At 39.9% G+C, this 17092-nt stretch overlaps 1 protein-coding gene across 1 annotated transcript in view; it reads left to right on the forward strand.

The window, feature by feature from the left end:
- The first annotated feature begins 375 nt into the window (after positions 1–375).
- The window catches only part of LAMB4 (laminin subunit beta 4), a 124476-nt gene continuing 107759 nt past the window's right edge, over positions 376–17092 (forward strand). Inside the window, 7 exon segments of the mRNA XM_066276741.1 lie at positions 376–409; positions 7948–8105; positions 12351–12370; positions 12372–12472; positions 14667–14740; positions 16187–16323; positions 16325–16364. Coding sequence (XP_066132838.1) covers positions 376–409; positions 7948–8105; positions 12351–12370; positions 12372–12472; positions 14667–14740; positions 16187–16323; positions 16325–16364 — 564 coding nt within the window.

Consider the following 17092-nt stretch of genomic DNA (forward strand, 5'->3'; position numbering starts at 1 on the left):
AGCCTGGCCAGATAGTGGCGCAGAAGATAGAGTATCGTACAGGGACACTGAGGACCCAGGTTTAAAACCCTGAGGTTGCTGGCTTGAGCCTAAGATTGTTGGGTTGAAGCCCAAGCTTGGCTGGAGTTTCCTGGTCAAGGCACATATGAGAAAGCAATCAATGAATAATAACTGAGGTGCTGCAATGAAGAATTGATGCTTCTCATCACTGTCTGTCTGTCCCTATCTGTCCCTCTCTCTGTCTCAAAAAGGGTGAGAACCAATATACAAATTTTCAAATCATTGACAATTGATGCAGTTATTGAGTTTATCAGTGACTGATTTAACCTTTTTTTTTTAATCTAGCAGTATTGAATTTAATTTCCCGACAAAAGAATGCAATTTCAACTGACCTTTCTTTTGTACTTTGGTGAATATTAGTTCTCAAAAAAAAAATCAATTTTCTGCTTGTATTAAATTATTCTAAAATATTTAGTAGAAATAGCTTTAAACATATTCACCTCTTTTTTTCCATACTGCTATGTATTTGCATGGCTCTTCTATTGTATAATTGTGTCAAGCAACTAAAAAATGTCACTAAAATATGTTTACATAATATCCACACACAGCTATTTCTGTCATTCTTTAATAGAATATTATCCTCAGCCGATAAGTAAGAGACTAAAGGAAACAAAATACTTTCAGACTCATAATTTACAAATATAATGCATTTCAATTTTTAAAAACAGCTCTGCTTTGAATGTAGCATTTGTCCCAGTATGTGGTCTCATGAAGAATTTATAGGCAAAATTCCTTCTTCTAAGTAAGCAGCAGCTGAGCTGAAAGGCCAAATTCTCCATGCCTCTGCTGTTTGTAATATGCTGAAATAATTGACATTAGTCATAGAAAAGATGTTTCCAACAATTACTCTGTTTGATCCTGACTTTTATATGTCTATAACAGACCTGCTTTTGGTTACCAAGCACTAAGTAAATTTCTTAGAATCCTCTCTTCAAAGATTCATGCTGAATTTCTTCATGGCCGCAAACTTTAAGAATCTCATCTTTTAATTTTGTAATTTGTAAAACCTGAGGCAATTTCCAGTTAGATTTACTGGTAATGGAGGAAGAGCAGCTCTAGATGGGAAGTGCTCATTTGATTTCTGTTGAAAATTCCCTGCTCAGCGAGGCGCTGTCACAGCCAGTGGGAACAAAGATGCACTCCAGGACCCACAGCTTAGATAGATCTGGCCTCAGGTAGTCGGAGAAGAGTTGTTTCATCTACATCTGGCTAAGATGTTTTCTCTCGGGAGTAAGCCAACACTCAAAATTAGAAGGAACCCAGCTAAGGATGACTGGCCTTCTTCCAGCCTCCACAGAGGATAACTTGCACCTTGCTCAGAGGGTCCTCTGGAGACCCCTCTCTCCCAAGGAAAGGGCTTCAAAACTGTATTAGCTAGGGCAGGAAAGGGCTTGCAGCAGTTCAGCCTGGATTTCTGAACCAGAGGTCCCTGATCTAACCCAAAGCTCTATGGTTGCCTGTGGTCAAACTATAAACCAGGTTAACCTGTGTCATCAGCTTGGGCATTTTCCGTTTTGTTCAACCATAGGCATTTATTTATACATACGCTAGAGCCTACTGAAGCACTTTGCCTTGTGTTCTAACGAAGGAAAATAAAGAGAAAGAATCATTTGCCCCAGGTTGGGGAACTGGATATGAAGTGCAGACCCTCTCTACTATACATTCTTTGTAGTTTTCCTTACCCATAATAAATGTGTGTGAGAACACAAATGCATGTTTACAGCCTCTAAAACTGAAGTGCGCTCCAAAGTATATGAAAACCTCCCACATTTCAGAAAATCATAACCATATTCAAAATTACTGAGAGATTATATAACAATGGTTATTTCTACAAAATGATCCTTTGGTTCACAGAACTTTTGCTGTGCATTTTCTTTAAATGACTAGATCTCCTACATTCATTCTTTTTTTTATTTAATTAATTGTGTTTACATAGATTCTAGTCCTACATTCATTCTTAATGAGATTCTGTCTCTGTGCTGTATGCAATTTTTGAGGAATAAGTTGATGTTCTAAAGACATAAACATCTTTATTCTTCATCTTTAAGAATTAGTCCCGACCTGTTGCTCATGTAATAATCCGCAGCTGAAGCCAGCAGCCTGGGTAGCAGGTTGTCCAGCTTTCCTTTGGGCATGAAGCCTTCACTACTGATGTTTCCAGTCACTTTTTACCAAGTATTTTAGACCAAAAGTTCATATTTGCACTTAGAATATTACACAAATAATAGTTAACTACGTCCTGGAATACTTTTATTTCTGAAAAGTGAACATCTGATTAAAACAAGTTTGGCCAAGTTAGGTTATAAAAGCAAGTTAAATCTCTAAGGCAGCAATTCCAATAAAGGAATTCAGGATGGAACTTGTCTAAAAGAATAAAGCCCTAGGAGGGAAGTCTTAGTTAATCCACACATCGCATTAGCAGAGGTTTATACATGACCTTGTTACAAAAACTCTGTCTACTAGAGTCCAAAATTCTAATTAGTTATTTGTCTTAGATGCCAATTCTAGGAAATAAAAGATTTGTGTTTGGATTGTTGGGTAAATAAAAGGAAAATTTATGCTAACCAACCTATGATTTATTTTACAGTGAAATGGAAAGTATATGATGGAACTAATTTTCTTCATATAACTATCTCAAAGACAGAACGCAATGCCATGCCTTTGTTTTAGAATAATCTCTTCAGTGAGATTGAAGATAGAAAACTCCCTGCTCAAAATGATATTTGGTACCTGTGGGAAGTAAACATTATGTATCTATTCTTAGCTGTAGAACTATAATCTACCCTATGGTTATAATCTGATAATAATCACAAAATAACCAGATTAAAAGAACAGTTCATTTGGGAAATGTATGCATAAGAGAAAGAACATTATTTTTCAAAAGCCTCTATTTTTGGAGAGTAAGTTGAAAGAAAGAAATCCATTAGATACAAAAAGTGTGCATAAAAATTATTTTTACGCTTGAGAAAACTGAGAAGAAACCAAGCTTAGTTTGTAGTATAGTAATTATTCTTCATTTTAGGCCAATCCTGTCACCCATGCCTGTTGAAATCAGGTCTTGGCATAAATATCTCAAGGGAAAGTATAGACTGGCCTGTGGTGGTGCAGTGGGTAGAACGTCCACCCGGAACACTGAGGTCCGAAACCCTGGGCTTGCCTGGTCCAGGCACATACAACATGCAGTCAGTGAACAACTAAAGTAAAGCAACTCTGAGTTGATACTTCTTGAGCCACCCTTTCTCCTCTCTCTGTAAAATCAATAAGTAAAATCTTTTTAAAAAAAAAATGTCTCAAGGAAAAGTGTGTAAAGGCAGCCAGAACAGATCATGTGTGTCTTATTTTAGAGTGAGGGTATACTTGGTTCACCAGGCAGAGGCTGATGGGATGATTTTAAGGAAGAGAGGATTATTTGAATTTTTTACTTTTTATTTTGAGAAAAATTCATATTCTCATGCAATTGTAAGAAATAATACAGAGATATCCCATATACCTTTCATCTGATTTCCCCCGACGGTAATACCTTGCATAACGGTAGTACAAGATCACAACCAAGAAGTTGACATTGATATAGCCCATTGACCTTATTTGAATTTCACCAAGTTGTACATGCACTTATTTGTGTGTGTGTGTATGTGTGTGTGCTGTTAATTCTATGCAATTTTATGCACCTGGCCATCATCACTGTTAAGATACATTACAGTTCCGAAGAAGACATAGGTACTCAACTCATGGACCTGGGTTTTAAAGAGCATTTTATGAATTTGACTCCAATGGCAAGAGAAGTGAAGGCAAAAATTAATGAATGGGACTACATCAGACTAAGAAGTTTTTGCTCAGCAAGGGAAACTGATAACAAAATAAACAGAAAGCCAACTAAATGGGAAATGATATTTTCAAACAACAGCTCAGATAAGGGCCTAATATCCAAAATATACAAAGAACTCATAAAACTCAACAACAAACAAACAAACAATCCAATAAAAAAATGGGAAGAGGATATGAATAGACACTTCTCCCAGGAAGAAATACAAATGGCCAACAGATATATGAAAAGATGCTCATCTTCTTTAGCTATTAGAGAAATGCAAATCAAAACGGCAATGAGATACCACCTCACACCTGTTCGATTAGCTGTTATTAGCAAGTCAGGTAATAGCAAATGTTGGAGAGGCTGTGGAGAAAAAGGAACCCTCATACACTGTTGGTGGGAATGTAAAGTAGTACAACCATTATGGAAGAAAGTATGGTGGTTCCTCAAAAAACTGAAAATAGAACTACCTTATGACCCAGCAATCCCTCTACTGGGTATATATCCCCAAAACTCAGAAACATTGATACGTAAAGACACATGCAGCCCCATGTTTATTGCAGCATTGTTCACAGTGGCCAGGACATGGAAACAACCAAAAAGCCCATCAATAGATGACTGGATAAAGAAGATGTGGCACATATACACTATGGAATACTACTCAGCCATAAGAAATGATGACATCGGAACATTTACAGCAAAATGGTGGGATCTTGATAACATGATACGAAGCGAAATAAGTAAATCAGAAAAAAACAGGAACTGTATTATTCCATACGTAGGTGGGACATAATAGTGAAACTAAGAGACATTGATAAGAGTGTGGTGGTTACGGGGGGGAGGGGGGAATGGGAGAGGGATAGGGGGTGGGAGGGGCACAAAGAAAACAAGATAGAAGGTGACAGAGGACAATCTGACTTTGGGTGGTGGGTATGCAACATAATTGAACGACAAGATAACCTGGACTTGTTATCTTTGAATATATGTATCCTGATTTATTGATGTCACCCCATTAAAAAAATAAAATTATAAAAAAAAAAAAAAAAAAAAAAAAAAGATACATTACAGTTCCATCACCTCAAGGATCTCCAGGATTACTCCAGCATCTCTACCCCCAGGCCCCTCCCTCCCTGCCTCCCCAAACCCTTAACAATCTGCTCTCCATCTCTCTAATTTTGTCATTCAAGAAATTGAATTATACAGTACATAACTTTTTTGAGATTTGTCTTTTCCACTCCTTTAAGATTCATCCACATTGTTGCATGTTTCAATGGTTTACTCCCATGGTATGAGTGTACCACACTTTCCTGAAGGAAATCTGGGTTGTTTCCAGTTTTTTACTGTTATAAATAAAGATGTGATGGACATTTGTATGCAAGTTTTTGTGTGAACATAAATTTTCATTTCTTGGTGTAGATATCTGAGTTCAATTGCTGGGTTGTATGGTAGCTCATGCTTCGTTTTATAAGAAACTACCATACCTTTCCCCGGAGTGGCTGTGCTATTTTGCATTCCAACCAGCCATGTATGAGTGGTCCAGTTTCCTCATGTCCTCTCTAGCATCTGGTGTTACTGCTATTTTTTTTATTTCATTTTAACCATTCTGATAGGTATGTGGTGCTATCTTACTGTGGCTTTGGTTTGCATTTCCTTGATGGCTAATGATGTTGAGTATCTTCTCAGAGCTTATTTGCCATTTGTAGATCTTCTTCAGCAAAGTGTCTATTCATGCCACTTGCCATTTTCTGGTTGGGCTGTTTTTTTAATGTTGAATTTTGAGAGCACTTTATATCTTTTAGATGAAGACCTCTGTCAGATATGTGATTTGCAATTTTTTTCTCCCAGTCTATAGGTTGCCTTTTAACTTCTTCACAAAGTTTCTAATTTTGATGCAGTCCAATTTATCAATTTTTCTTTTTATAGATCATGCTCTTGTTGTCACTTCCAAAAATTCTTTACCTAGCCCTAAGTCCCAAATCTTTTCTCCTATGTGCTATAGGAGTTTTATCATTTTATATTTTACATGGAAAGCCATGATCCATTTTGTGTTAATATTTTCTAAGTCCTGGTTTTAGTGACAGATCATTTTCTGGCTATGGATGGCCAATCGCCCCTGCACTATTTGTTGAAAAGGTTAGCCTTCCTCCAGTCAAGTGCCTTTGCACCTCAAAACTCAGCTGGACATATTGGTGTGGATCTCTTTCTGGATTCTCTAGTCTGTTCCGTTGATCTATGGGCCTATCCATTCACTAATACATATTATACTCTTGTTTACTGAGACTATATAGAAAACTTTAATATTATGTAAAATGATTTTCAAAATTGTTTCAGCAATTCTGGGTCCTGTGTCTTTCAATCTATTTTATTTCTGCAAAATTATCATGTCTATAATTTGAATTACAATCAAGAGGAAACTAGTACATGGATTATAGCCTTGAGAATCAAACAGAATTCTAAACCTTTAATTAAATTTTAAAAGATACTATACTATCTTGTTCAAATATACTTTTAAAAGAAGACATTGAACTATTTTTATAAATAGCTATCACTAAAATATTACAGTAAACTCACATTGTATCTGATTTAACTTTATATGTGTGTTAACCTGAGACCTTAGCCCCAGTAAGATTCTACTTTTTCTTCAATCATCCCAATAATAAACCAATCTGTTGATATGTTATAGGTTACAGAGTGTAACTTCAACATTATATATAGAGAGATTTAACAGTTATCTTAACTCAGAATTTGATGTTTTAAAACAAATTGAACTTTAAAATTAGTTTTAAACTGAGATTTAAAAAGATGATCTCAGAGGCTGTACATGAAAAGTAGAGAATTAAAGTAACAGTAGAGATAGAGTTGCCCTTGCAATGATCTTACATCTCTGTGACCAAGTCCCTTCAGGACAGATCTGTTGGACAGCATTGTCAGACCCAGTGTGATCTAGAGCCTGGAACACCATCTCTCACTTTACCCCAAAGGGGTTCTGATTTGTTCCAAGTGCACATCTGAGCCCAACAACCATATTACAAAGGGATGAGATAAAATTACATATTTTAGGAGGAAATGCTCTCCCAAGGATTTGTTAACTTCTCCAATAGATTTTTCACAGGTTAAAACAAGTGGAAGAGCCAGAATTAGAATTCTGCTCTCTCGAGTCTGAGCATTAGCTTTCATTTTATGCCCTAAAAATGATGCATGGAGAATTCCCAGTATAGAGAAGCTGTCTGAGATCAGGTTTCTTATTTTATTTAATATTTATTTATTTATTTATTTATTTATTTATTTATTTATTTATTTATTTATTGAGAGAGGCAGGAAGAGAGAAAAAGGAACATGGAGCTGCTCCTGTATGTGCCCTGACTGAAGGAAACAAATTGGAAACTTCTGCACTCCAGCAGGACGTTCCAAACCACCAAATTATCCAGCCAGTGCTTAATTTTTCTTATTTATTGATTAAGACAGAAAGAAAGGGAGAGAGAAGGAAGGGAGAAGGGAAGCACTCAGTTGCTGTTCCACTTAGTTGTGCATTTATGAGGTGCTTCCCGTGTGTGCCCTGACCAGAGATCGAACCTGCAACCTTGTCGTTTTGGGATGATGCTCTTAACTGAGTGAACTAACCAGCCAGGAATTTCAGATCGGGTTTCTCAGAAGCAGAGCTTGAGACAGGGATTGATGTGCACCTGGTTTAGTGAGGGAGCCTCTGAGGAGTAAGGGTAAGGGAAGTACAGCGGGATGTGGTCCCAGCAGGAATCAGGCTGAAGCCTCCTACCAAAGAGAGGGTCTGAGCATAATCTGCACAGTGAAGTTGGTCCTAGCCTGCAGCAATGATCTACATATTTATCATTGGCTATAGGCTGCCCAAGGTGGAGACATGAGGGCAGATGGTATAACCCTCCAGGTTAAGAGACTTCTCAAATTGAGGGCACTGACAACACCTAGGACAAGGATCTTAATGACCAACAGAACTGGTATTAAAAATAAGTGGACTGTTAACTTTCTGACTTAACCAGTTGCTTCTTTAAGCTTTCTGATACCCTTGAACTGCCTTCTATGTAGCTGTTTCTGCTGTATTCAAGGATTGCTCAGTTATGCAAAAGCTGAAGATGAATGCAACAGTGGGACCTGCCACCCCGCCGCTGGCAACGTCCTGGTGGGACGCAGTGTGCAGCACACGGCTTCTTCCACCTGTGGGCTGAACAGAGCCCACAAGTACTGCATCCTCGGCTACCTCGAGGTGGGTTGGTTCTTTGTTCACTCGTGGGCACATTATTTAATCAATGATGTAGATCAGGAGTAGTCAACCTTTTTATACCTACCACCCACATTTGTATCTTTGTTAGTAGTAAAATTTTCTAACCGCCCACTGGTTCCACAGTAATGGTGATTTATAAAGTAGGAAAGTAACTTTATTTTATAAAATTTATAAAGCAGAGTTACAGCAAATTAAATTATATAATAATAATTACTTACCAAGTACTTTATGTCAGATTTTCGCTAAGTTTGGCAGAATAAATGTTTATAAAAAACTTACTATAGTTAAATCTATTTTTTTTTTGTATTTTTCTGAAGTTGGAAACAGAAAGGCAGTCAGGCAGACTCCCGCATGCGCCTGACCGGGATCCACCCGGCATGCCCACCAGGAGGTGATGCTCTGCCCATCTGGGGTGTTGCTCTGTTGCAACCAGAGCCATTCTAGCGCCTGAGGCATAGGCCACAGAGCCATCCTCAGCGCCCGGGGCCAACTTTGCTCCAATGGAGCCTTGGCTGCGGGAGGGGAAGAGAGAGACAGAAAGGAAGGAGAGGGGGAGGGGTGGAGAAGCAGATGGGCGCTTCTCCTCTGTGCCCTGGCCGGGAATTGAACCCAGGACTCCTGCACGCCAGGCCAACGCTCTACCACTGAGCCAACTGGCCAGGGCCTAAATCTATTTTTTTATTTATACTTTGGTTGCTCTGCTACTGCCCACAATGAAAGCTGGAACTCCCACTAGTGGGCAGTAGGGACCAGATTTACTACTACTGAAGTAGATTCTTCCAAGTACATCTGGGGCTGTTCAGACAACAGTAAAGAAGGAGATAACACTCCTTTGGAACTTCAGAGACACAAGTGATACAATTCAAAGTCCAGGAAACCTTGAGAGATCAGAAAATAGGGAAGATCTGCTTCATCTATTTCTGTGGCCTTTAGAATTAGAAAAGTCTTTCCAGTTCAGTTATTGAAGGAAATTACTATAAAATGTGGCTGCCTTAGTGACTCCCATAGAGCAGTGGTCCTCAACCCCTGGGCCGTGGAATGGTACTGCTCTGTGGACCATTTGGTACCGGTCTGCAGAGAAAGAATAAATAACTTACATTATTTCCATGTTATTTATATTTAAGTCTGAACGATGTTTTATTTTTTAAAAATGACCAGATTCCCTCTGTTACATCTGTCTAAAACTCACTCTTGGCACTTGTCTCGGTCACGTGATACATTTATCAGTCCCACCCTAAAGACCGGTCCGTGAAAGTATTTTCTGACATTAAACTGGTCCATGGCCCAAAAAAGGTTGGGGACCACTGCCATAGAGTAAACACACTTGACTTAGCAGTGAAGATTAAGGGTCCCTCAGGGCCTCAAAGCCATCATGCCAAATGTGAGTACTCATTGTCCCAGAAGGGTGTAGAACTTGGGAATTCACAATGCCATTTGGAAATGGTCTTACCTAAAACCCATAAAATCCCAACATATTTTGGGGCCTTTTCCCCTTAAAGGCCAGTTTATTAAAAGGACAAGTTGCTTCACAGTTCTTTCTTCCCGTGCACTGGGAGCGGACGAGCAACCAAGGACGTCTGTGCACATACCTGCCGAAAAGTCTGAGGCAGTCACATCAACCCTTTAATGAAAGGATGTTCAGGAAGGAAGCTGGACACAGGCCTAATGTTAGTGGCCCAGGCCTTTCCATGTATTGTTCATTGGAGCAACTCTGTAGGTCTCTGGGAAATGCTTTGTGTTCTAATTGGTTTCTAGCAAAAAAGGATAATTATAAATAGTGGAGACACTACCTGAGTGCTTAGCATTGCTTTAAGCTGGGGAAGTACTTATGTAAGAAAGCAAATTCTCTTCATGTGCACGGAAATGACACTGTAGTTTTGCTCAACTCTAGGTCAGGTGGGACGGATGCCCCTGCAAGTAACTTTAGAGTCTGGGTCTTATGGAAAAAGAGTGGTTCTCAGCTCTAATATTAGAAACTTTCCAACCATGGCAACACCCTGGGTGTTCTTCAATCACAACATTCACTTACGGTTCTCATAGCCAACTTATGATATACTCAGGCAATAACTAAAAATTCATGTTCCTATATCTAAATTTCACACCACCAAAAACAGAAGTAAGCTTCAGAAGCTTTTTGTTTGTTTGTTTGTTTTTTGTTGTTGTTGTTTTTTGTCTAGAGAATTCCGGAAGTCTTCAAAACTTAGAGCTGGAAAGCAATCTCAAGGTATCTTCCAGCTAACAAAGTATCACGGTGGGCCTACAAGTGCGAGGCCACACAGACTCACATGGGGACCCAGTCAGTTTCCCCACAGGCCACACGGACCTCGCCCAGGACACAGGGTGGCTTTCCCACAGTCCACAGGCCTCATGGCGATGCGGGACGGCTTCCCCACAGGATTCCTGGCAGCTTTCCCATTGATTATGTAACAAAGTGCTACTGAGCAAAGCTATTTTTTCAGAAACTTCAAGTCAGCATTGAGCCACAGGATTACCCAAGCTGGGACTCCCACTTGGTCACTACACTAAACATCCTGTGTAGCAGTCCCAACAAGACTGTGCTTCTGAAATGTTTACGGAAAGAATAGACCACAAGCTCTGAGTGTAAACATTTTCCCCAATGGTTGGCATAGTATTTTTGGAAATACTTTGAAGTCTGGACATCTTCAGTGGAATTACAGGGCTTCTGTTGCTCTATTAGTACAGGTCTGAGTCAAGGCACCCCACCTGCAGACTTGGTCTAGCTTCCATTGTTCTTAAATTTCCAAAGTGCCTTTTGGTTTTTTTAACTAGGAGTCTTATGGTGGCTGATGATTCTAAAAAGATTATATGGATCTCTTGAAAGGCTGATATATTTTGATAGACTCTAGATGAAATAATCACTAAATTCATCATACATGCATTTTATTGAGCATCTATGATGTTCCAGACACTGTTCTAGGTAAGGAGAATACAGCCATAAACAAAACAAAGTCCTTGCCCTCACTTAAAGTCAAAAGATGGCAACAGACAGTAATCCAACAACTTTATAATGTAGTATCAAGTAGTGATTAGGGCTTAGAAAATGTCATCAGGCAGGTTAAGGGATAGAGGCTGGCAGAGGCCCTAAGAATGGGAGGTGGTGGTGTTTTAGATGGAAGCCAAGGAAAATCTCTCTGAGATGATGGCATCTAAGCAGAGACCTGAAAGAAGGGAAGGAACAAGAGAGAAACAATTGGGGAGGGGTTGGGGTGCTGAGAACAGCTGTGCCATGATGATAAGGCAGGGGAGTTCTCGGTAAACTCAAGGAAAAGCAAGGTGTGGGTTTAGCAGGGCTGAGTGAGTCAGGACAGACAGGCAAGTGTAGGCCCTTGCAAGCCATGGTTGGGACGTAACTTCATAGCCCTACAACCCTCTTTCACTGAGTACCTGCTAGTGCGTTCACTGCTGCAGGCAACTGTACACAGGGGCCTGTGATAAACAGCTCCTGCTTCCTGCAAGGATTGCAGAAGCACTCCTCCAGAGTCCCACATATTAGCCAGGAACAGATAACTATGCAGGCCATTGACAGTCTTTTGGAAATATTTGGGGATTTCCTTAGGAGTTTTCGGTAAGTACCGCTATAAGCAGACACATTAAGCAAACTCCAAGGCCATTCGTGACTGGTACTGCCTTTGAAAATCCATCTCAAGCAAAACCAGTTCCAATTCACTGATAAGATCTCCTAGTCTATGAGATAAGAGGGTGGGGCTCTCTGTTGAGAGTTTATTAAAATATTTTCCAAAATCAATCCATGTGATATAAAGGTTTTGACATTGGAAGCTTTTCTGCCGAAACTATGTCTGAGAGAAAGGATGATGGTTTCAGATAACCTCATGGTTGCTTGTTTCATTAGTTTCATGCCAAATATTATTTTGACTGAAGGAAATAAGACACTCAAATAATTATTTCTCTATAGTTTAAAATAATCTCCAGATTATCTGCCTCTTGTATGAGAAAAAAATTAGTTCCACATATGTTTGCTTTTTGCTCCAAATATATAAATGGATAAAAATTCTGTCATATTTTAATTTCATTTGTTATTGTATTTAAGCACCTACTGATAGAAAAATTAATGTCTTGTTATTTCCTCTGCTATTTATTTTTAGCCAGATTGAATGACAAATATAGTAGTACAGCTTGTTTTTAAATTCAGATCAACAATAAGCAATTACAATTTTTATTTTAAATTCGAATGATGGCATTTTCGAGGAAGAACAAAAATGCTTCATCTGACTTCAGATTTCCCCATGATCCACACTGCCACCCCGTTGAGAATGTGATAGCAAGTTTGGAAGCAGATCAAGAAAAGAAATGACGGCAATCTGAAAATGGTGTTATTAAATTTCTTTCCAATTTTTTATTTCTTCATATTTTTAATAAGGCATCTTTCTGAATGACTTCAATAATGTCAGAGCAAGGAGTTATAATGGAATGGAACAGTGCCCACCAGAATGTGGAACCCTGTATAACAACCAATTTTCTCTTCATTTAAGGAAAGATTATTTTTTTGTAGAGAAATATAAGTGTACTTTAAGCACATAACTCAGAATGTTTCACTCTTTCCATGCAGGGGAAGAAAATGTCTCTGTATTCTTTTGTTCATTATAAAAAATAATGAAGTTTGTGAGGTATTGGTGAAGGAAGCCTAATATAGAGCACACTGGTAAGCGAAATTGGTAACACCAGGGAAGTTTGAGAGTTCACACTAGGTGCTTTTTCCTTCATCAATACATGAAGGAAGAAAGGAAAAGGACATTCCATTTCTTGCTGCAAGCTAAAGATTTTAATATAAAAATTGACTTGAAAGAATAGTCGGCCACTGACTAAAGTGCTTTCCTTTCTGGATTTATGCCCTTCTCTGGTCATGCACACCTGCAGTATTGAACCTCACACTGGCCCTGACACTCTAAGTATGAACCTGAGCAGGGTTTCCTCATGTCCACCCAGCTTTGGGCTTTATGTGCTTAAATTGCTGTAGACTGACTCACTGGTGACAGCCCCTCCTCAAAACTGCACTGGAACCCTTAACCCCCACAGAGTAATTCCATTTGCCACATCTCTCTGTGCTGCCCCTGGGGCCCTAACCTCTCTGTTCTCTTTAGAGGCCTATCCATATTGCCTTGAGGGGCCAAAACCATTGGAGGGGAACATGAAAATCATCATACAAGAGTGTCTGGGGCAAGTCTAGTGTGCAGCTCTTTCTCTTTCACCCATTGGGCAAGTACATGATTGGCATCTAATGAATGCCAGCTCATTTTGGATCCTCATTATTAACTCTAGTTGGGCTCTCCCTAATGAATGTGAGGTAGTTTTACCACAGACACCTGTCCTCTCAGGTAAATGACACCATTTTTGCTTTACAGCTGTTTTCCCACTTGTCCAGCATTGTTCCACACCTCCTCATAGAGGGAATGGCCCACTGTCAAGCTGATTGCATAGAACCAGGGTTCCCAATCATGAATTTTGGAGAGGGAAAAGGAGATCTCCTCTCTAGAAAGAGATAGAGCCTATAACAGAGGCTGGCACATGGCTGCTCTCTCAGCAGCATGTCTGCCCCCAGCCATTCGTCCTAGAAGGGAAGCTGCACCCAGCTCACTGCAGTCCAGCCCGTTCCAGAGAGTGGTCCTGTCCAATGTCTCAGCCCCTAGCCACAGGTGGCTACTGAGCACTTAAAACATGGTTAATTCAAATGGACATGTGCTGTAAGTATAAATACATCCCAGATTTCTAACACTTAGTTTGGGGGGAAAATGCTAACTTTTAAAATATTGATTACATGTTGAAATAAGAATATTTCTGATTTATTGGGTTAAATATATTTTAAAAAATTTTACTTGCTTAACTGTGGCTGCCAGAACATTTTAAATGACACATGTGACTCGTGTTTCTATTGGACAGTGTACTTTAGAGAGTCATGGCTCCTTCGTGTACAGACTGGGCAGTCCTCCACATCTATGCTGGAGCTGGTGGCAGCTAATGGCCTCAATGCCGAGTCCTGGCCTCCACCTTCTCCTCAGCCACAGAGGAGCTACAGACCCTCACTCCTTTTCCTCAAAGGAAAGTTCTAAGCTGTGTTTAACGCTAAGTAACAATAAAACTAGTTCAAATGATTGTTCGCAGCTGTTGGAAGACACAGGCTTCTCGATTTTACTGTGCTCTGGCTTGCTAGCTCACACTGTGTGATTCAAGATTTGAGTTCAAGGCGGCGAGGTCTCTTGTTTCACCTTTGAAAAAAGCCTGGAAAGTCCTTTAGTGGAATGGAGGGCTGCCACACTGTGGCCACGTGCATGGCCACCAAACACGGATGTGGACACAGCCTGGGTAAATCCTGTACTGTCCTCCTTTAGACCTTCCCTTAGTCGTGGATTGGCATGGGAAACCAGTCCAACAGACTAGAAAGGAGTGCTGGTCACCAGCCATGTGATCTCAGAGGGGTTTATTACAGAAAAGGCACAGTTAGGAGTTAGCATGGTAAACAGGGTCTCTCAAAATCACTGACTTTGTTCTTTCTGTATTTTCCTTTAGGTCTTGATCATGTCAGCATCAGATTGGTCCTGGAGGCATCATTTCAGTTCAGCCATCTTGTTCTGACCTTTAAGGTACAGATGTGGCAGTCTGCCACCCCTTCTACCTGCTTAACTAATGCTGGGCTTACCCGAAATTCCGTTTCTATGATCCCTTGCAGAGAAAAGGAAGCTGTGTACAGCTGGTCTCCAGCTTTGTCATCTGGGTTTTTGTTCTTGCATGGAAGCAAAATATCTCTGCTCATTAATAATTAATACTTACAGGGTCAAAAAAGAAATTAAAAGATATAGTAAAAAGGGAAACACCAAGCCTGGGGGATAGAGACCACAGGTCAAGAAAGTTAACTTTCAGAAGAAAATGGACTAGAAGTTATTCAGGAACTGGAAATTATTTAGGGAAATGTGGAAAGATTGTAATCAAAAGAGGAAGGGAAATTAAAGGGTCCTTGCTAAGGTTAGTGAGATGCCAGTAAAAATCCTGTGCTATTATCATTCTATAATCATTTATAAAAATTCTAATTTTGATGTCAGGCCTGGTGCTAAGTTGTGGTAGTAAAAAAATGAATATAAAATAAAAAGTTATAAAAATGAAAAATGAAACCACTAGTCTTTGCCTCAAAGAGTTCAAGTCTAGTAATGGATACCAGCACATACATAAATTTAAAATTATAGTATAAGGTGATAGGTACATAGATGTATGGTTAGAATGCTAGGGCTAAGTCTGCTCTGGGAAATCCAGAAAGGCCTCATGGTCAATTTTCAAGGATCTATAAGAGTTGGCCAGAGGAAAAGCATTCTAAATGGCCAAAAAAAAAGCAGCCCTGGCAAACAGCCCCAACAAGTTGGCTCAGTGGTAGAGCATTGGCCCTGCATGTGGAAGTCCCAGCTTTGATTCCCAGGGCACACAGGAGAAGTGTTCATCTGCTTCTTTACCCCTCCTTCTTCTCTCTCTCTCTCTCTCTCTCTCTCTCTGTTCTTCTCCTGCAGCCATGGCTTGAATGGTTCAAGCAAGTTGGCCCCGGGTGCTGAGGATGGCTCCATGGCTTTGCCTCAGGGGCTGAAATAGCTTGGTTGCTGAATGATGAAGCAGTTGCCCCAGATGGGCAGAGCATTGCCCTGTAGGGGGCTTGCCAGGTGGATCCCAGTTAGGGCATATGCAGGAGTCTGTCTCTTAGCCTCCCTGCCTCTCACTTCGTTTAAAAAAAAAAAATCCACAAGCATATTGCTATAAAACTTCCATTACATTAGCTTTTTAAAAATTAATGTGTGATCTTTTTCAATCAATAAATCATGTGGCCATTAACATTTAAAAAATGAAATTAGATTCTAGAGCAAAATATGTGTTCATAAATACCTGGCCACTTCTGGAAAGAGATTTTGGTATGGTCATTGTAAAGAGATTTTAAAGGCTACAAATAAGGTTTGAGAACATAGCATTAGAAAATAGACACATTCAATCTGAAATCGGTAATAAAATCTTTCTTTGTGAAGCATTACAGGTTTAATTCACTTTTTCCATAGACTTTTCGGCCTGCTGCAATGTTAGTTGAACTTTTCACAGACTATGGACGCACCTGGAAAGTGTCTAAATATTTTGCAGAAGACTGCGCTACTTCCTTTCCCAACATTATATCTGGCCAGGCCCACGGTGTGGGAGACCTCTAAATATTCAGACATAGAACCATCAATTGGCAGCAAGGTAGCACTTCCTTTCTTGGATTTCTCTGATGTAAAATAAACCCTTTTTGTTAATGTGGTTAATTTAGATAAAAACAATTTAGGTAGTGTTTGCTGGACTATAACTTAAGCTGTTGGTTTTTAAGAATGATAGAGTTTAAATTGAAATGAATCCAGAATTCATCTCAAATTCAGATCAATAATATACCACTTACAAAAATTAAGGAATATTTGCCCTGGCTGGTTGGCTCAGTGGTAGAGTGTCAGCCTGGTGTGCAGGAGTCCCGGGTTCAATTCCTGGCCAGGGCACACAGGAGAAGCACCCATCTGCTTCTCCACCCTTCCCCCTCTCCTTCCTCTCTGTCTCTCTCTTCCTCTCTCCTGCAGCCAAGGCTTCATTGGAGCAAAGTTGGCCTGGGTGCTGAGGTTGGCTCCATGGCCTCTGCCTCAGGCGCTAGAATGGCTCTGGTTGCAACAGAGTGATCCCCCAGATGGGCAGAGCATCGTCCCCTGGTGGGCATGCTGGGTGGATCCCGGTTGGGCGCATGCGGGAGTCTGTCTAACCGCCTACCAGTTTCCAACTTCAGAAAAATACAAAAAAAAATTAAGGAATATTCAAAATGAATATGAAGCTATAAAATATCCCCTAATTTTTGTAAGCAGTATAAATACCTTCTAAAAAATAGTCCCACACAGAGTGCCCAGCTGAAGGTGAGCGGGGGATAAAATCCCGCTGGATAGCAGGGCACA

The sequence above is a fragment of the Saccopteryx bilineata genome, chromosome 4 (genome assembly GCF_036850765.1).
Source record: "Saccopteryx bilineata isolate mSacBil1 chromosome 4, mSacBil1_pri_phased_curated, whole genome shotgun sequence".
NCBI lineage: Eukaryota > Metazoa > Chordata > Mammalia > Chiroptera > Emballonuridae > Saccopteryx > Saccopteryx bilineata.